Source organism: Nematolebias whitei, chromosome 19, assembly GCF_014905685.2.
Source record: "Nematolebias whitei isolate Nwh7 chromosome 19, NemWhi1, whole genome shotgun sequence".
Taxonomy (NCBI): domain Eukaryota; kingdom Metazoa; phylum Chordata; class Actinopteri; order Cyprinodontiformes; family Rivulidae; genus Nematolebias; species Nematolebias whitei.
Window position 1 is genome coordinate 35,455,409 of NC_056516.1, and position 21,597 is coordinate 35,477,005.

General features: G+C 39.6%; 1 protein-coding gene across 1 annotated transcript in view; it reads left to right on the top strand.

Annotated features, from left to right (window-relative positions):
- Window positions 1-688: 688 nt before the first annotated feature.
- The window catches only part of LOC119425720 (F-actin-uncapping protein LRRC16A), a 48,023-nt gene continuing 27,114 nt past the window's right edge, over window positions 689-21,597 (top strand). The window contains exons 1-3 of the mRNA XM_037693264.1: window positions 689-783; window positions 6,575-6,672; window positions 14,526-14,576. Coding sequence (XP_037549192.1) covers window positions 747-783; window positions 6,575-6,672; window positions 14,526-14,576 — 186 coding nt within the window. The 5' untranslated portion in view covers window positions 689-746. The remainder of the gene's footprint in view (window positions 784-6,574; window positions 6,673-14,525; window positions 14,577-21,597) is intronic.

Here is a 21,597-nt window from a genome sequence, read left to right on the forward strand (position 1 = left end):
TATATATATATATATATATATATATATGTATATATATATGCACGCAATTATGTGTTGATTTTATAAGTTCATTGTTTTATGTAAACCTATTTAATAGATGTTGCATGATTGTGAATATTTCATGTTGAAAACTTTTAATTGTTTCATGTTGATTATCTAAGGACCCGTAGTTGGTCCTTTATGGCCCACTGTGAGATGTTGACCCCACCACTATAAACCAGTAACTTCCATTCATTCATGCTCATTTCACTCCTCAGTTCAGCTCATGGGGTTTGATGTGTTGTACAGGGGCCTGGTGGGCAGCAGGTGTCAGGGTTGTCCCAGTTTTGGCAGCAAAAACAAAGCTGGACGGAATGGAAAGACTTGCTGAAGGCGTGCGTGAGTGTAGAAATGTGCCTGCGTGATTTGTTTTCGTGCACGCACAGACTGTCGACACGTTTGGGCTGAAGTTTCATTTCACACCGAGGCCACCTTGAAACTCGGTGTTTTTACGCCTCTGCTGGTGTGACGCTAAAGTAAAGTGCGTTCATGTGCGCGCACAGGATGGTAGCGGATAGTAACAGTTAGGTAAGCTGCGGGGTGTCGACAGGTAACTAAAGACAGCAGGACTACACCTTAGCCAGGGTTTTCTTTTTGCAGCTCCTCCCGGTTGAGGTCCGTCTCCAACCCCCCCTTCCTGCCCGAGTCTATCCGCCTCTGCTGCGCTCACCGCCGGCCTCAGCTTCGGGATCACCTCGGCAGAAGACATGGAGGAACAATCCGACATCACCAACGAACTTTTCGGTAACTTTGTGAACTTATCCTAAATGTTTAGACAACCACAGCATGTGGGGGCTTTTCAAATTAAAGCAACACCAAAGGTAGACAGATTTAAGTCAGCACAGTGTGATTATTTTCAAGTTAAATGTATAAAATGTTAAATAAGTAAATGGCACACAAAAGTCACTTGTAACTTGAAAAAGTTCTTAGTCTATAAGCATTAAGAAGTTAAAGTTTTATTGCTCAACAAACACAAATTTGAAGGTTTTTTTTTTCAACCAGTGATTTAATCAACGACAGAGGAAGAGTCAAAAGTTTCCTCATTGTTTCTGCATTTCAGTGAGAAATAGATTTTCATGCCCTGAGGGGGCTTTCTGGCTACCTTCAGGTTTCTCCAACTTCCTTATCTGAGAATGGGAGTCAGGGCTTTGGAAGAGGGGTGTGTCCTGTGAAATTCCTTTGGATTGTGAGATATTATCAACACAGACTGCATGGATGACTGAGTCTCAACAAGAACAGTAAATCAGTGTAATTTCCCTGTAGCAACTAGGCTAAACTGTTGACTTCAAAGTTAAACATTGTGCTCATGCCAAGTTTGTCTTGAGTTTGACTTACGTTGACCTTTAGACTCCTCATTTTGGACTGAAGTGTTGGTATCTGCCATGTTGATCCAGTTTATTGCTGAATGAAGGACAACACAATTAGCCCTTGATTTTAATGAAAGGATAATAATAAGTCTAGTTGCAGAATTAGTCTTGCGCATTCAAGTATAGTACAGTATACGCCCCTATTTCATTCATGAAGCTGTCATTAGCAATCAAACTAAACCCAGTTGTGCACGGTGACGCTGGCTCACTGTTTTGCTTCTGCAGTCCAATATCACTGTACGTCTCTGGACTGAGTGATCAATGAGGCTTTTTGTTGTTTTGGTTCAGTGATCTGATGCGCTTCATCATCAGAAATTCAAAACTGAAGGAAAAGGCTCATTGTGTCGGCACTTTCATGATCGCAGTTGCTGAATGAATGAAATCTGAGAATAGTAGGGGGAAATGTAAAGGCAGAAAGACAAAAGTGTCCTCGACTCAAGGCAGTTGAGCACAAAGACCTCCAGATTCATGCTCAATAATCCAGGTAGAAAAAAATCCTTTTTTTTTTTTTTTTGTTGAAACGTTTCGTCTTTCATCCAAAATAATTAATCAGTCTGAGGAGCTGCATCAAACTCAGTCTTATAAATAGCATCTTCTCATAGTGGGTCCACCAGTTTGATGGTGTTCAGATGGTTTCCTTAGCCCGCCTTCTCCCCTGCTAACACGTTTGAGGCAGTCGTGGCTAGTCCTGTCACGATAACAAATTTTGCTGGCTGATTAATCGTCTCAGAAATTATTGTGATAAACGATAATATTGTTTGAAATTTGACAATATGTAGTCATTATTGTCAAATTTAAGAAGAAATGTTGATTAGTTTTGCGTGTAGTACATTTTTTGACCACCGGATGGCAGTATAAGACTGTTTGAACTGAAGGATGGATAGTGAAGAAGCAAGCAGCGTATCTCTTTAAGAAAAATGGGATGGAGGCCCCTTGACGTGACATGGGCTGTGCCTCTTTCTTTTTTTTTGTTCTCAAAATAGCAGACGCTCTGTGTGGTTTAAGCTCTTTAGCATAGCATTTGTCACACAATGCTTTTAATTAAAAAAAAAAAATCAGTAAACAAGTTCTCAGCTTCCCAACAATATTTAGTCAGGTCATCTGGACAGTTTCTTTTTTTGCTGAAACGTTTCACCTTCCATCCAGAAGGCTTCACCAGTCAAGGAAACACACAACAAAAACTGATTCTTCCCCCAAACAGCTTACTCCAAAGTGGAACAAGCCAGTTATGTTGGTGCTAAGATGGTGTCTTTGGCACGCCCCCTCCTCTTGTGCCGGCCCTCTTCCTCGTCGACAGTCATGTCAAACTGGTTCAAAACAAAAAAAAGTCCATGCTCAATAATCCAGGTATACAATCCAACAATTTTGAAAAAACAACTTTTTACACGAAGGCACGGGTTTCAACTGTGAGTTTTGGAGCTTCGACAAGACAGAGGTTTTTCCCCGAGTTCAACCTGTTAGCTTAGCGCATAGCTTAGCTTCTCGGCTTAGCTGCTTTTAACGATCCAAAAACGTGATTTTGGACCGTTAAAACAGATTTTAGAGAAAAGAGAAAGGGAGGGGTCAGTGAAGAGCACCGGAGTTGAGCTTTAGTCATCCAGTGTCTTCAGTAGAAAGAGACACACAAAGAAACGATAAAGCCGATAAATGAAAATGAGGTTGATAATTTTCATTTATCATGCGATTAATTGATTTATTGTTTATTGTGACTGGCCTCGTCATGGCCATAGTGGTTCAAAACATCCTGATTCATTCTAACTGGACTACTGAGCATGAATCAAGATGTTTTGAACCACTTTGGCCATGACTGCTTCAAACGAGTCGACAAGGGAGAGGACGAACTATAGAAACCATCTGAACACCATCAAACTGGTTGACCCACTATGAGGAGATGCTATTTATAAGGCTGAGTTTGCTGCAGCTTCTCGTACTGATGAAGCCTTCTGGATGAAAGACGAAACATTTCAACAAAAATAAACCGTCCAGATGACCTCACTGACAAAGCCATAATTGAGTTTTTCTGAGTTATCCTTTTCAGTTGTAGATTTTACAAATTTTAGATTTATGCACAACAATCAGAGGAGCATTTGTCAATTACAAAGTGCCCTCGCCCTGAAGTTTACCTTGATACGTTCTGGTTTCTTTTAAATATGATCAATATTTAAATCACTGGTAGCAAAGAAGCCCCGATACTAGTGATAGGTCCCACATATTTATTAGGAAACCATTCATTGAAGAGACTGAGTAGTGAATTTTAATTTTCTTTAAGCTTTTTAATCCCTTAAATAAGCAGCAAGTTAGAGATGATTGACTTTAAATATACAATGAATGACTCGTCGTATGTCTGTTCGTTTCATAGCCGTTCCATTTTGAGTACTACATGCGGCCTACACAGTGACGTAGGCCGTATGTAGTGACGTGTCCGTGTCTGCACCTGAGGAGGAAAACACGAGGACAGAAAAACAAACAAACAAAGAAACAGCTTGTAGTTGTTTATGACTTGGTTCTCATCGTTCGTTTTAAAAAGTCGTTCCAAAAATTGGAATCGTTCACGAACGTCACGTTTTTAATAGATGTAGATTTAAATACTGAGCCCCAGACAAGACTGTTAATGGGTTAACGTTCCTTTTGCAATGACAAGAGTTTCCCCCTGCTGGTCGTAACTAGTTCTGCACTGGCCTTACAAATATCTTAGCCTTGAAGGATACGTGTAATTTATGTATTTCTCTTCTCAAACTACCCATTTAAGTCTGGCCTCATGCACCACCCTATTTTGGCTTTTGGGAGGTGGTGGTGAATATGATGGTCAAACCATCTGAGTTAATGATGGGGAGCCAACACATGAGAGCTTACGTGACAGAGAACTATACTTCTGACACCAAACTGTTGGAACGCCTTTGAGTCCTTGACTCAGCCTATTGCAAAGCATTCACCAATATGTATTTAGACAAAATTAATAGTTCAAATCAGTTTATTGACAGTATATACCATTAATGCACAACTAAATTTGTTCTATGCAACAAAAATATCAAGTCCAAGTTTAAATAAAACTATCAGTTCAGTTTATTTACGACACGGTATATTCACAAACGGCACATTATGAAACACCAACAGTAAACAGTTATCTGTACGAGGAAGCCAGCTGATTAAAATTCTTCACTTTGTCACATGTACCACCAGAACGTTGGCAGCAGTGGGAAAGAACAAGTCTCTGTTAACAAGACGAAACCTTGAACAGAACCACGCTCAAGACCCTGACTGCCTTTTACGATTGCAACACAATTCTAAATCATACTAGTGCCAGGTTTTAAACACTTTACGTTTTAAGAAATTAGGGGATGTTTGTTTCTTCTTCCGTCAGACGTTTTGTAGGCCGAGTCGCTCCATGACTGCAGAGTGCGAGGGCAAATTTTGTTTTGCTTGTACTTGTCGGAGGTTCTGAACTAATTAGGGAAGATCAGAGTTCTCGTGTGAGGGAGTTGGACGCAGAGCGAAGCCCATGTGTTTCTGATCAGCCTGCCCGCTGCTTCGTGCCGTAATGTTTTGATTCTCCTCGTGACCTCATCGTGAGTCTGAGTTCAGACTGGAGGGGAGCGACATGATGTCATGAAGGCGGTCCTGAGTTCTCGTGCACATTTCTGCCCCTTCTCCACCGTGGCTAGGACGCACACTGTGTCCCAAACTCACCCACATTTCACCTCTATCTGTTTCTCTTTCCCTTCTCGGTCTTCTCCACTGGTGAATTTGATAACTCCTACCCTCTCGTCCACTACTAGAGACAGAAGTTTTCCACAACTCCTACAGCTAATGCTGATATTGGTTCTATAAAGTTTTATATAAATCTCCAACTTTCCAAGAAGCTCGTTAAAACAGTATGATCATTTTGTATCTTATCAAAAATGTACATTTAAATTACTGTGGAATCAAAACTGGCTCCATCAGCAACTATTAACTTTAGAAGTTAATTGCATTCAAAATGGCTGCTGCAGCTACAAAAGTGACTATAACTCTGTCATTTTGAGAGATTGATCTAAAATTTGGTCCATTAGTGTTTGAGGTTGATCTCCAACACATAATCTGAGCATTAACAGATTGTGCAAGATCTTTGTTTTAAGGTTTTGCTATTAACTCTGTCTGTTAGCAACATATCTCATAAACTACTGAATGCATTTTTATAAAACTTTTGTAAAATAATCATTTGATATGTCTATAAGTGATTGACTTCTAGAACTCAAGATGGCTGCCACAGTCACCTTATAAAAAAAATTGCTACATGTTTTACAGTTATGAGCTAAAGTTTGGTGTGGCTGTAGTTAAGACTGCTTCACAACATATAGTCTAAAATCAGTGATTCCCAACCGTGGTCCCTGAGGAACACCATCCTGCATATTTCAGTTGTTTCCTGTTCCAACACACCTGATTCAGTGATTTAATCACTTCCTCAAGTTCTGCTAAGCCGGTTAATCACCCATTCATTCTAATCAGGTGCGTCAAAGCAGGGAAACAAGTAAAATATGCAGGATGGTGTTCCTCAAGGACCTGTGTTGGGAACCACTGGAAGTTATATTTATAGAGATTTTTGTTTCAAGCTTTAGCAGTAGCTTTTAGGCTCGACAATCTCTATATGTTAGCAAAATAACTCATGAACCTTCTAGATTTTAGTATACCTTTCTGAATATAATTTTCCAGTGTTCATCTACAACTGATTTAGTTTTGGAATCAGTTCAATCAAAAATGGTCACCACTGCTCATTAATATTAGTCAACACAAAAATGACTATAACTCATTCATTTCTACAAATCATGAGCTAAAATTTGAGCTGGTAGTAGCTGAAAGTCTTTGACAACAGCTACTTTTAGTTTGATACAACACAAGAGATTTTGCTTAATGTTTTCAAGATTTGATTAAAATGGCTACAACTCCATCATTTCTTATAAGATCTTAAAAACACTGGCTTCAAAAACATCGGGCCAATTCTAGGCCTTTGATTTAAAATTAAATCTTTCATATACAAGATAAAACAAATATTTAATTTGTGGCATTGATCGATGGAGCTGCAGGCATCGACACCTCCCTTGTGAAATTTGTGTGCTCGTCGTGTAATTATTTGTAATGTGACCTCCCTCCTGCTGTCACTGTGTTCGTTTCTCCTTCTCTTTGTGTTGAAGAGAGCATGCGGGAGGCGGTGGGTCGGAGGGTGAAACTGACCCTGAGGCGCAAAGTCCAGCTGGAGGTCAAAGGTGACAAGGTGGAGCACAGAGTGCTGGTGAGTGAGGTTTCTTTTGTAAGTACTGTAAAGGTGAAACCGCTTTGATCCACGTTTCCCCGAGCGCCTCGTCTTCACCCTGCAGAGTGTCTTTATTCATGAGATGTGGTCGGCTCTGTTTGACCGGCTGCGTTACTGGTTTTAAAAACTTCTGGGATGTGTTGATGCTGCATTACTGTGGTAGAAGATGAAGTTAAGAAGAATCTGAGTAAAGGTTTGACAGCAGGAAAACAAACGACACTTTATAATTCTGAAATTAAAATTAAAATGCTGCTGTCGTCACTCGGTCAATATCTAAAGCTTAAAATGTGGGAAGGTTGTGGAAAGGACTGGACATGACTTCTAGGAATGTCTTTTATTTAACTTTTTTAAATTACTCTGAAATAATATTGTTCTGAAAAGTAGAAGTGTACTGTTGTGTTGAAAGTCATTTCTGAAGGTCACCATGTTCAGTAGTGTAAGATAAAAAAAAAGGTTGGATGAAAGACACATGTTGCACAATAGGACATAAAAACTCTGTTAGGTTTGCTAATAAGTTAAGTTAACAACAGGAATTACCTGAAATGTGCTTTAGACAAATTTTACCAGATTTTCTCAAATAAACTCTTTAATTTTATTTTATTTTTTTCATTTACCCTTTATTTATACAGGTTGGTTTCATTGAGTCACGAGAACTCATTTGCAAGAAAGACCTGTTTAGGGAGCAAATGGTGGGGGTTAAGAGCCTTGTTCAGGGGCCCAGAGTGGGGCGAATGAGGTTGGAGACAGGTGTGGGTGTTTCACCTTTTCCACACACATTTTGATGTTGATGGTACAGGGAGTTGAACCTGCGACTTTCTGAACACAGGCCCATCTTCTAACCTCTGCGCCACCACTCTCCTAAATGATCCCACACTAGGCAGGACCAACATTGATGATGATATTGGTGACTTTTAGTGTCATTAAGTAGGAAACCTAATAATTTATTTGGAAAAAATGCATTACAACAGTCCATCCATCCATCCATCCATCCATCCATCCATCCATCCATCCATCCATACATCCATACATCCATCCGTCCATCATCTTCCGCTTGTTCCAAAGTCAGGTTGCGGGGCAGCAGCTTGAGCAGGGAGGCCCACACATCTCTTTCCACAGCCACCTCTTCCAGCTCTTCTGGGAGGACTCCAAGGCGTTCCCACACCAACAGAGACACATAGTCTCTCCAGCGTGTACTGGGTCTTCCTCGGGGTCTCCTCCCAGTTGGACATGCCCAGTCCACCTCAACTGGCTCCTTTCGATGTGGAGGAGCAGCGCTTCTACTCCGAGTCTCTCCCAGTTAACTGAACTTCTCACCCTATCTCTAAGCAAGTGTCCAGCTACCCTGCAGAGGAAACTCATTTCAACCACCTGTATCTCATTCTTTCAGTCACTACTCAGAGCTCGTGGCCATCAATGAGGGCAGGAACATAGACCAACTGGTAAACAGAGAGCTTTGCAGCTCAGCTCTCTCTTCACCACAACAGACCAGCACAGAGGCCGCAATACTGCAGACATGCACCAATCCGTCTGTCAATCTCACGCTCCATTCTTCCCTCACTCACGAGCAAAACCCCGAGATACTTGAACTCCACCTGAGGCAGAACCTCACCCTCGACCCAAAGAGAGCAATTGAATCGCCTCCTCCTTGAATCTGCACCTTATCACGGTGGAGGAGTTTATGCGCCTGAATGATCCTAAGATCTTTGCTATTGGTGGCCCAAGCCAGACTGGTTCTTCTAGGTGACAGACCAGATAAATAGTGATTCCAAAGACTTGTATGGACAAGAAAATACAAGGAGCCGCAGTGTCCCTTGCCTGGACATGGGTTACTGGGGTCCCACCCCGGAGCCAGGCCTGAGAGAAGGGCTTATTGGCAAGTGCCTGGTGACCGGGTCTCTACCCATGGGGTCTGGTCGGGCTCAGCCCAAACAAGCAACATCGGTTTGTCTTCCTGTAAGCCCACCACCTGCAAGAGGGGCCATACAAGTCGGTGTATGATGTCATGGGCAGCGGCAGAAAGCGGGGGCCTTGGTGCTCTCTTGGCTTCCCAAATCATTACAACAGTGTTTTTAATATTTAAACAACTCAAAATTCTCTCTCTGCCCAGAATTAAACAGTTAAATGGACATTAACTTGTGCAAGTTTACTAGTCCTTCTACTGCACTATTATTTTTCAAACATCTTGTGTTTCTGCTTTAGAGATACGGAACTAAACCAACATCCAAGACAATGCATTTATTTATAATTATTGTTTATGTATCTATTTTTTTTTTTTATCCATCCATGCCACAGCTTGTTGTGGGTCTTGAAGAAACTTCTGGCTGGAACCTAAAACTTCACTTTGTTCTACTTTCCTGACGTCATTTCTGTCACTCATCTTGGCCAAACTGCAGACGATTCTCACGCTTTACGTGAAACGATGTGCAGTTGAAGGTGTTTTGTAACAGTTAATGTCACCGTTTAAAACAGAACTTTATATTATGGTCTGTTTATCGAAGAGTGAAAAAACAAAACATTTTCATCATGAGATTTTAATCACGAGAATGATGCTGTGAGAAAACTGCTCATCACTTCAGAGTCCTGGTTGTCTTACAGTGAGGTTGTTAAATATTTTAAATGACTGCGGCTGCAGAAGCTCCGTCTAACAGTGTCTCAGGATTTGGGTGCTTCCCTTTTTTTTTTCTCAGCAGCTGTACAGCTGCAAACTGATATTAATAGATTTGTTGGTCAAGATGATGCAGAGCTCAGTCTCTTCTGTACTTTAGAAGCAGAACTCACATTTAGACGTCCTTGTTTGTTTTGAATATTTTATCATTTATTATTATTATTAACCTTCATTTAATCAGGCTAATCCCATTGAGATTGCAGATCTCTTTTGCAAGTGAAGCTTCAAGCTTGGAGAAATGCTCTCATAGTGTTTAAAAGTTGGTCTTTAGGTCAGGGCTTTGTAAAGTCCAGTTCAGATTTGTATTTATTTTTGCCAAAACTGGAGCCGTTTTTGTAGCTTTGTATACGTCGTGCCAAAACAGGAACGGACTTCCCCCAAACTGTTGGCATTGTGTTTAAAATGCCATTAAAATTAATGAAAATATTAAATCAAATGCATAGTTTGTATGAAGAAGTTTCTGCAATTGTTTTGTAAGCTTTTTAAACCATTAATGGTGGCATTTAATGTGCAACTTTAAGACTTCTCAAGATGGTTTTGTTGCACAAAGTCTGTGAAGATGGCGTCAGTTAGCTAAAGAACGTGGGTGTTTGCTGCAGGGTGTCTGGTTTCATGGACCTGCAGGTACGCTGATTCATCCCTAAATACAGGTACAAATATAAAGAAAACCGCTGCATGTAAAGACTCAAAACATGCACATTCTGGTTCTTTCTCACTTGGTTTGCTTTAGCCACAGTTTGTAAATTAGTCTCGTATTAAAATAATGATTGTAACTTTTCTTTTGCGTTTTTTTTTTTTTTTTGTTCGCATACCAAAGCTCTGCAACTCCTGCCATGACTTGACTAAAAGCAGCCCACTCACAGCCACAGGGTGTTTGGACACACACACGTGCACGCTCACGCACGTACAACATTCCACAGGTGCAGATCTTCAGATTAAAAGCTCTTGCTATAAGTTCTTTTAAATTAGGTGAAACAAACTAAATGTTTCATGATATGTGCAAGAAAATTAGTGTTTATTTGTGGAAAATATATATATTTTTTTCTGAACCACACCTGTCAGGCTGTTAGATTTCTGGTTCTCTAAGTTTTTATATCAAATATCACGAGAAAATACTACGCCCAATGACAGAGTATCAGTACAAGTTTAAAAACTTATATTTATATCAAACATTCATGTACAGTTGAAGGGCCTGGTTTCAGCTCTTCCTCTCCCCTGAAACAGATTTGGATTCTATAAATCAGGGTTGTCCAACTGGCGGCCCGGGGGCCAAATCAGGCCCATGGATTAACTCAGTTCGGCCCACCAAAGGGTTCATTTTTAAATAAAACTAGATTTTAAACCATAAAACAAACTTACTTAATGACAATAAATGCTGGATGTCTGGACCCTGAGCTAATTGTGAATCAGGAACTGTGGCCCCCTGAGCAATTCATAAATGCTCTGTTTCATACCTTTAGCTGATATAATATCTAGAACAGGGGTCTGCAACCTGCGGCTCTGGAGCCACATGCGGCGCTTTGGTCCCTCTGCAGCGGCTCTTTCAAGCTTTGACCAAAACTGACATAAAACAGAATTTTATTGGTTGTACAAACAACAAAAAGGACGAGTTCAAACAAATTTGCTGTCATTTCTTTTGAAAATATGCGAACACTGGAGCGAGTACAAGTAGTTTTACAAGTAGTAAAACTTTATCTTTATGCTTTATTTTTTAAATGAAAAACTATCTGCATAGTTGTATATTTTTTTTATTAATAAAAAGGTGGTAAAAACTGAAAAATCTCCCCCCCCCTTTACAAGAATCTGGTCTTTTTATTTAGTAAATGTTAAAAATCTTCAGATATTTGTTGCTTTGGTTTATAATGTCACCTGTAAGTCCCCTCCAGCAAACCTAAAGTGGCCCATGAGCCACCAGTTGATAACCACAGGTGTAGCAGGTTGTTGTGGCTCCGGACACATTTAATCCAGTGAACGAAGGTGAAAAACTCTTTTAATCATGAAGGTTGCAGACCCCTGATCTAGAATATTCACTTTAGAAACCATAATTTGTAGAGTCTGAACATATGGGACAGGGGAGGGAAATGAAAGCTGTGGTGAGCCAAAAATTTATCGATAACAGATGAATTTCAGCTAAAAGTTACGGCTGTAGAAAATAGAAAAAAAGAAAAACATCCATCACAAACCCAACAAAAGCCCTGATGCGACTCCAGTTTGTTCCGTAACTGTTGAAGTTTTCAACTAATACGTTTTTAGGAATCATCTTCTACGATTTCATGTCTGCAGAGCTGAAAATATCTGTTATCTGTTGACAAATAAAAGTTTGTTTTTAACAAAAACTCGTTCTTTTAAAAATGATCAGTTACTGAAGTAATCCAGAGAGTGAATGAAAAAAAAAAAACAACTAAAAAACATTGGATTTCCAAAGAAAAAGCAAGAAAATCCTTCAGAACCTCGAACTTTTTGCTCAAGGCCACTTTAAAAGATAACAAAACGTCTGGGACCTTGGAAATAAAGAAATAAAGAAGAGGGAAGTAAAGCTTTAAGTTTAAATGTACAAAAGGGATTACACGTAGAGGAACATTTTTTACCATCATCTGATTTTTAATACAAGCATAAAAAAAAAAACCTTTTTTTTTTTTTGCGCACTAATTCTTCTGGGGATCATTTTAACAAATATCCATAGATTTTCTGGAGTTTTCTAGAATATCTTTGTGGTCATTCTGCAGTTGTCTGAGCACCATTTAAATAGTTTAAGGAACAAGTATTTTATGATTTTTAATCTATTTCTTTTACAATTCAATTCAGTTTATAAAGCGCCAAGTCACAACAGAAGTCGTCTCAGGGCACTGAACAGAAACATTCATAAATATAAAAGTACGTTAATAACATTATTTATCTGAGGAGCAGGCTGCTTTGAATTTAACACAGAACTCTCATCTGGAGCATGAAGGCGACAGTGGAAAGGAAAAACTCACTCATGAGGAAGAAACCTTTAGCAGAACCAGGATCAGGACAAGCGGCCATCTGCTTCGACTGGCTGGGTTTGAGAAGAACAGATACACAATGGCAGGTCAAGAATCACACATTAAGATAGAAATAGTATCAAATGAAAACTATTCAATCGTAACAATTAATTTTAAGAATAGAGCTCAGTTTGTCCTCTGGTAGTCTAAACCTATAGCAGCATAACAAGCCAACCCTAACTATAGGATTTATCATAAAGGAGTTTTAAAACAGGACAATGTGTCGCCTTCACGGACAGAAACTGGAAGTTGGTTCCACGAGAGAGGAAAGATGAAAAATATATTTTTCCCATTCTGCTTTTGGAAACTGTAGGAACCATGAGTAAGCCTTCAGTCTGAGAGGGAAGTGCTCTGTTAGGAAAATATGGAACAATAATTCAGTTCAATTCAGTTTATTTATGTAGCGCCATATCACAACAAAGTTGTCTCAGGGCACTTTACAGGAACATTCACATGCATAAAAGCCAATTAGTGAAGTTCTCTATCTAAGGAATAAGATCTCTAATATAAGATGGAGCTAGGTTGTTGATGGCTTTGTAGGTTAGAAGTAAGATTTTGAATTTAATTCTGGACTTGACTGGAAGCCAATGGAGAGAAGCTAAAACCATTGCAATACAAGTAGGGTTGTTTTTAGTTGGGTTTTTTTTTTTTTAGAGTTTTTAGGGTTCCTTTTAAAAGCAGGAAGATTTTAAATTACATTTCTAAAGTGTCAATGTTAACCCTGGCTTTTGATACAGTTTTAACATTTATTGAAGAAAACGACACTTTGGACTGGACATAAATAGATAACTCAGAAATAAGCACTAGATTAAAAAGGAGGTCAAATTTGTATTTTTTTTTTTTTATTGTAAATGATCATTTGAAGCATCCTGCTTATGGAACTTTATTTTTTTTATGTCTGGGTTTTTTGTCCAGATTTTTATTTTTCAGTTTTATGGTTTGCCTACGTGGACACGTTGGCCTGCTTTCTCAAAAGATAAAAAAAATACTACTCATGTCTGCAGAACACCTGAACTGGGATGTTTTAGGACTTTTTAAACTAAACCAGTTGTTCTGAAGGTTATACTGTCTGCTCACAGTTCTGAGTCTGGTAGGCCCAATAATGCACCCCGTCACCCAGAGAGGATTCATTCATCCCTTCATTCCTTTACTAATTATATTTTAACAAATGTACGGAGGACAGTCCAGCTCGAACCATTTAAGTCAAACACCTCCCTCTTAGCATGAAGATACGTTGCTAATTTTGTCAGCTTGAAACAGACCGGCTTTGTCTGAGTGAGGAGTCATAACGTGCACTCACTCCCTGCCAAAGCAGCAGTTCAACACGTGGTCTAAGATAATATATATTATTATCCCACTGAGTGAAAAAGCCTCTCGAGAGGCCAGCGCTCTCCGTCGCTCTGTTAGTGGAAAAAATGTTGTTGGTATGCAACAGCAGGAGGGAATCATCTGTTCCTGTTTGGACTCCGAGAGAAAAAGAAGAGTCTTACTTTATTTTATTTTTATTCTCAGAAATCATTTTCTATGTTTAACCTACGACCTTATCTGTTTTTAATACAGTGTGGTTTATAATTCTAACAAACTTGTCAAGATTCCCAGCTCAACAGACAAATAATGCAAATATTATCTGTTCGTTTTAGGCATTACGTGCATTATAATAACAGTTGTTCTACACTTAATGCTCCTCAACCTCCTCCCTGAGGGGAGCGGGGCAAAAAGTGTGTGCTGGGTGAGTGGAGTCCTTCATGATGCAGGTGGTCTTCTTCCTGCATCTGGAGGTGTAGATGTATGTGATGGTGGGGAGGCTGACTCCCCACTTCCCTGACTTAGCAATGCTCAGTTTAAAATCTTGCTTCTCTGATGGTATGGAGGTGCATTAGTACTTATGATATATGTCGCCTACACATCTGGAAATACGCTATCATTGCAGAATAATGTAAAGGAGTATATAGCATTTTACAGAAGGCCCTAATGTTTTTAATTGGGGTGTAATTGACTTTTTGCTTTTCTTATTTATGATTTTTTTTGCTTTGTTTTGACTTATTACAGAAACTTATTTGTAACAGATTTGATATGCTACTTAGGCCTGTCATTGTAGAGGACTCCTTCCACGCTTTGAACGTCTCCTGTCTTTTTCTTGGCAGGCTTTGGCATCACATCGAGTCTATCTGTTGACGGCTCGGGTCCCTTCTAAGGTAAGTTTTAGTTTCAGTCATTTCATCACTCCCTCTTTGTTTCTTTGTGTCTGTTTGGTTTGTTTCTCATTTTACTCCCAGATGTTAAACTACAATCTTCTGAATGATCCTCACAGTTACCATTGTGGAATCCCTTTACCTATAATTGCAGTTTTAAATTGTTTTGCTTGTACTTTGTGTTACACTTTACTTTATAAAAAGCCCTTTTAAATCAAGTTTGAGTGATAAAACAAAAAAATCAGCACTCTCGTGTGTCTTGCTCAAAAGCAGCTTCACTGGGCAGCTAGATGAATTGCTTTTGGACTGAGTTGCAATTTTTCACAAATTAACGCTTTTGTTGTTGTTGTTTGTTTATTTATTTAATTCATCTATTCATTAATTTCAAAGAAACAAAATAAACTAAACAAAATTATCAAAAAGGAAAAAAAAACATTGAATAAAAAGGGTGCAAAAAGAAGAAAAAATATTATTATAATATCTGCCCCTTATTAAAAAAAATGTGTATATATATATATATATATATATATATATATATGACATATATACATATGTATAAATTGTTAAAGAAACTTTAATGGTGATATCAAACAATTCCTCAGTCCTATAACGCAGCTCCTTCAGACCAGTTCTAAATGGAGGTTTTACAAACATTTCCATTCCCTTAAAGTTACAATGACTCTCTTTTTTTTAACAATTTTTAACTGAATATTTTGGGGTAATATTTTTTAATGAGCTTTATACATGACTTGTAAAATACTATATTCAACCAAATCATAAAATTTTATTAATTTTAACTGATGAAATAATATATTTGTTGGGTGACCAGAGCACTTCCTACTAATAATTATTATAGCTCTTTGTTGTAAAATACAAAATCAGATTTGTAATTATTTTGCATGTTTTTCCCTAAACTTCAATACAGTAGATTAAATATGGAACAATCGTTACGTTATACAAAATATTCAAAGCTTTGTCATTCAAAAACTTTTTTACTTTATACAGTAATGTAATTGATTTGACTATTTTTTATTCTTAAGTAATTAACATGAGATTTCCACGTCAGCTTCTCATCAATAATGACACGTCCAAATCATCTGCAAATAAAACACACTTCAAAAGCCCTGACACATCAACCAGATCATTCACTTACAAAATAAACATATTTGGTTCCAACACAGAGCCCTGAGGAACTCCATATCCATTCACACAAAATTCAAATCTTACATCGTTTATCTGTACAAACTATATCCTATTATTCAAATAACTAGATACTGTAGTGCTAATCCTGTAATGCCTTATTTATTCATTTTTTCAAGGAGAATGCTGTGGTCAATAGTGTTGAAGGCCTTTTTTAAATCAACAAAAACACGAACACAATACTGTTTTTGATCAGCAGCAATCTCTTCTATTAGTTCCATGAGAGCCATTGATGTTTAATTATCTGCTCTCCATATTGACTATTACTTAAGTTTGTTTACTTCTAGATTATATGTGTTAATGTGTAAATAAAAAGCTTTTTTTTGTGTGTGTGTGTATTTAAAAAAATTGTGGCCTGACAAAGATTAATTTTTATTTTTGCTCTGTTATTTTTTACACAGTTTTAACAGTGCAAAAACTATTTTAATGTCTTTACTGCAAAAAGAAAATAATTTTAACTTGTAGGTTTATCTCGCCAAACCAGAGCAATAAATACATTTGTCCAAAACTTTTTTTTAAAAGTTTTTTTTTCTTTTGTTGCTATTGCAATTAGTTTAAATAAAACTGTCACTAAATGCTCCACTGTCACACTGTGGTTTTAAAGAGCTCTAGATTTTAGACAAGCTGTCAAAAAATGGTTGAACCAAAATCTGCCCTGAAAGCAAGTTCTTTTTAAAGAATTCCACTTTTTTTTTTTTTTATCCTTCTCGATTCCTTTCTCCATTGTTCGATTTCTCTGTTGCTTGAGTCAGATGAGAGCAGGTCCCACCATATGGAGACATTTGATAGTTTTGCCCACCGTGCAGCTGTGAGAGCCCCGTCTGTGGGAAAGGAAAACAGTGACAGGAAGACAAGTTCAAACCAGAGGCCGCAGGCACACAGACAACAACATGCTGGAAATCATGATGGAATGGGTAAAAGAGTCAAAAAGCAAGGATCAGACATAAAAGCGACTGGCATAATAGTAAAACGGTGATGGAAAAGATTGAAAGGCAAAACGCATTTCAAGTCTTTAAACCCGCGTACGAGCAAAATACAAGTTTTAAAGATGAGACGTTTTAAAAGTCAGACATGTGAATCTCCTCCTTTAGGATTTGATGGACAGTTTTAGAAATTACAGATCGGAAAGCTGAAATAAAAGTCGAGCCTTAGCTCTGGACTTTGTTCCTAAATTGCCGTTTCCTCTTTTCTCTGCTTCTTTTTCCGTGACTTGCTGCTAAGGGTTCCAGATTTAGTTTTACAGAGGATTTATTAATAATGAGTGTGAATAAAGCCAGACAACCTATAAATAGTTGGGAAAGTTTGATGCTGAGAGGAAGTGAACATCAAACTAAAACTGGACGGCAGATAGTTAATTTTTCACGTTTCTGTCTCATTTCCATAGAAGCAAAAAAATAAATAAATAAATAAATAAATACCAACATGAGATTTTCCATCCTGTCAGAAAAGTTAGATTCTTGGCAGTGTGTCATATGATCATGGGAAGGGTCATGTGACCATAGCAGTTTGGCATTTCTTTAAATTTTCAGGTGTTGTTGAAGAGTGACCTCTTGTGGCTTTGGGAAATAAATGATAATTTGATAGAAAGAGTTATTAATGATAAATGCAACACGTATTGATTCAATGTTTTAATCAGAATCTTCACATTTCTGTTCTTGGTTCAAGCTCAACTTCTACTTTTTGTGTATTTGCAGCAGAACCATAGGTTTGAAGCAATTATATGTCAAGGGGATGTGTCCCCCTCACATTAAAAAAATATATATATTTGTTTGGATCCCGCCCCACACACACACATTTACCATGTAATATTAGTTCACCTAACGCTGTTCCTATTTCTTCATAAACAAATCCATTCCACTTGATTTAATAGAAGAATACTCAAACCACAAAAAGTCCACGCCGGGTTTTCCTGGTTACCTACAACAACTCACCAAACCGCATGCAGTTTTTCCTCGAGGTCACCTGACGGGACAAAGGAAGTTGGGGAGACACATCTGTGTTGAGCGCTAGCTTAACGCCACGTTAAGGCCCCCACATACTCAGGCTTATTTCACTCCGCAGAGGTCTGCACGTACTCGAGGTGGACTCCACGTGGACTCAAAGGAGACGTCCGCAAGCCATGTCCACGCAGAAATGAATTCTTACGACCACTTTCACGTACTATGTGTCGCACAATAAACTGCCCGGCAACGGTCTGTTTTGTATGCAACACCAAAGTTAAATTCCCTTCTTCATCCCTGGTCTGGTTTAATCACCTTTACTTTGTTTGTTTGCCAAGAGGCAAGTGATCTCTTCCTCCTCGTCAGTTGATGCCATGACTGAAATTGTGAGAAATTAAGGAATTTTTCACGAGAGAGTTAAAATGCCTGATGCCTGATGCCCTCAACAAGTTCTATGCACGCTTTGAAGACCCGAACAGACCACCCAGCACCAGACTCACCTCGCCACCGGATGAAGAGCATCTCAGCGTGACCTCAGCAGAAGTAACGAGTACCTTCAGGAGGATTAATCCGCACAAAGCAACTGGCCCAGACAACATCCCCGGAAAAGTGTTGAAGGAATGTGCTGATCAGCTCTGTGAGGTGCTGGCAGACATCTTTAACACCTCACTTACCCTGGAGACAGTTCCCACCTGCCTGAAGACTGCCACCATCATCCCAGTCCCAAAAAGCTCTACAGTGACTGGTCTGAATGACTATCGGCCAGTGGCCCTCACCCCGATAGTCGCTAAATGCTTCGAAAAACTGGTCATGACTCACATCAAAACAACCATCAACATCAACGAGGACCGTCATCAGTACGCATACCGTGAGAACCGATCAACAGAGGATGCAATCTCCTCTGTGGTCCACACTGCGTTCAACCACCTGGAGCAGAAAAACTCTTACGTCCGTATGCTCTTTGTGGACTTCACATCCGCCTTCAACACCATGATCCCCCAAACCCTGATGGACAAACTATCCACACTAGGACTAAGCCCCTCCATCTGCAACTGGGTACTAGACTTTTTAACAAACAGACCACAGTTAGTGAGGATCCACAACCTCTCCTCCTCCACCATAACCCTCAGCACTGGCTCTCCTCAGGGATGTGTGTTGAGCCCCCTTCTGTTTACTCTGCTCACATATGATTGTGCAGCTACCCATCCAGGCTGTCACATTGTAAAGTTTGCAGATGATACAGCGGTGGTGGGATGCATCACAAACAATGATGAGTCCAGCTACAGGCAAGAGGTGGAACACCTGGAGAGCTGGTGCAGAGAGAATAACCTTCACATCAATGTGAAGAAGACAAAGGAGATGATTGTGGACTTCAGAAGGAACAAAAACACCTACACCCCCCTGAACATAAGAGGATCTGCGGTGGAAGTGGTCTCCAGCTACAAGTACTTGGGTGTACACATGAATGACCACCTCAGCTGGAGCAACAACACCACCAGCCTGATCAAGAAAGCTCATCAGAGACTCTACTTCCTCAGACGGCTGAGGCGAGCTGGTCTGGGAAGCTCAGTCCTCACCTCCTTCTACAGGTGTGCAGTGGAGAGCATCCTGTGCTCGAGCATCAATGTGTGGCATGGAGGCTGCACAGCTGCAGAAAGAAAAGCTTTGCAGAGAGTGGTGAAGGCTGCACAGAAATCTGTTGGAATCAGTCTCCCCACCATCACAGACATCTACACCTCCAGATGCAGGAAGAGGGCCACCTGCATCATGAAGGACCCCACCCACCCAGCACACACACTTTTTGCCCCACTCCCCTCAGGAAGGAGGTTAAGGAGCATTAAGTGTAGAACCACTAGACTGAGGAACAGCTTCTACCCTGAGGCTGTTAGACTCATGAATCTCTAACTAGAATAATCACTGTGAAAAACCATATCATGTTGCTGCTGATCTGTTTCATGTTGCTGCTGATCTGTTTCAATGTTGATGTGTTCATGCGTGCACATCTGCTCACAGACTCATGTTCATGTTTGTGCTGATGTTCAATGTTTTATGTTATGAGTGCTTAGTGTATATTTAGTTGATGTTTTTCTTAGTTCATATCTTAGATGTTATTACTGTTTTTCTTATACATTTTATTGTCGGATGTAACTGGGACCCCGTGTACATAATTTCGCTCCACCACATGTACCACATGAGGTGCGAATGACAATAAAGAAACTCTGACTCTGACTCTCTGAAAATCAAGCCCGGAGTGGCTGCGGGAGGGTCTGGAGATTTCCCGGTGGGCTGGTCTGATGTGTGGGCTGCAGGGCCAGCGCTCCCTGTTTTTTTTGTTGTTGTTTTTTTTTACTTTTTATTAACCACATATAAACACAGAGCACCGCTATTGTTGCTCCTAGGCTGCCAGCTGTCTCTACCCAGGGCCGCCGGCAGCTCTCGTTTTTTTTGTTTGTTTGTTTTTGCGACCTGTCAAGCAATCCATTAGGCGTGTCAGCAAACGACCAATCGGCGACCTCAGTTTGGCCCGAAGGTAAACGCCCCTTGCCTGCAGAGCTGGGCTGCAGCCCATCAGCATGTACACTCGAGTACGAAGTTTTAACAATCTGCGGACAGTGCATGCGGAGTCTGGTACACACAGTACGTCTTTAGCGGAGGAAGTTGTTGATCGGGGTGGGGGGGCGGGGTTAGGATGTGTGAGAGAAGCGGCACTCAAAGTCAGTAGCATCTTAGCTAGCGCGTGTATCCGCCCCATATTACAAATGCTTCTGACAACACACCACTGAGCAGAACGCCTGTATGTTTTCAAACACTTAAATCCAGGTTATTCCTGACGAATTCTCAGGAATTTGCTGCAAACATGTCGTTAATCTTATTTTTATGCTGCTCTTAGTGTTTTCTTTCAGTTCCGTTTTGGTGTGAAAGTAATCTTTATCCAGGTCTGCTGGTGGTGATTTTGCTTCTTCTGACAAAAAACGTTTGAAAGCACATAAGCCATCATCTACTGTATCTTAAATGGAATGGCATTTTACGTAACCGCTAACTGTATTAAAAGCATCTGAAACCAGAAAGTGAGATTGTGGAAGTAAGAATTCATTTGAGAAACAAATCATCTGAGGAATAAAGTGATCTGGCTCTTGTGTCGACCTCATGACTCCAAACCAGCTCTAACTTATTAGGGAATGGACATGAGACCTGTGGACGTGGCCCGTGGTGTCTGCTATTAGATCCTTTGAGTCATGTGGTTTGCAGGGTGGAGTTTGTGTGGATCGGGGCTTGTCGTGTTGCATCTTGTGGATGCTCAATCAGATTACGTTCAGAGGCTGGTGCTCTTGAGCAGCTCTTTGCTGTCTGACATGACGGGGCACATTGTCTCGGTAAGTACTAACCATGGGCTGGAGAGTATTCAGTCTGCAGCACACATGGATCCACATGGAATATGAAGATTCCAGGTTTTCACAGTATAAAAAAATATCTTGTAAAGAGGTCAGTATCATTAACAACCATTTTAATGTGGTTGGCTTTTGTGGAGCTGCAGTTTATGGAAAATGTTAATTAATGTATCCTTCCACATATAAGCTGGGACTAGAGGTAGAACCATTAATTTGGATATTTGCCTTCTTTATATTAGAACTCGGCCGATATGGAAATTTTGGCTATCATAGATAACAATACTGGGAGGGGAAGTTGGCCGCTGATAATATAGTGGCTGAAAAATTTTAAGCTTTGTCCACCCTGAAGAATCTAAGAAAACAGTTCAAGAAAGTGCTACTTTTATTTTTAAGTGTTCAAGTTCTTCCAAAGGTTGTTAAATACATGATTGATTAACATTCAGCAGACATATATATTTATATATATATATATATATATATATATATATATATATA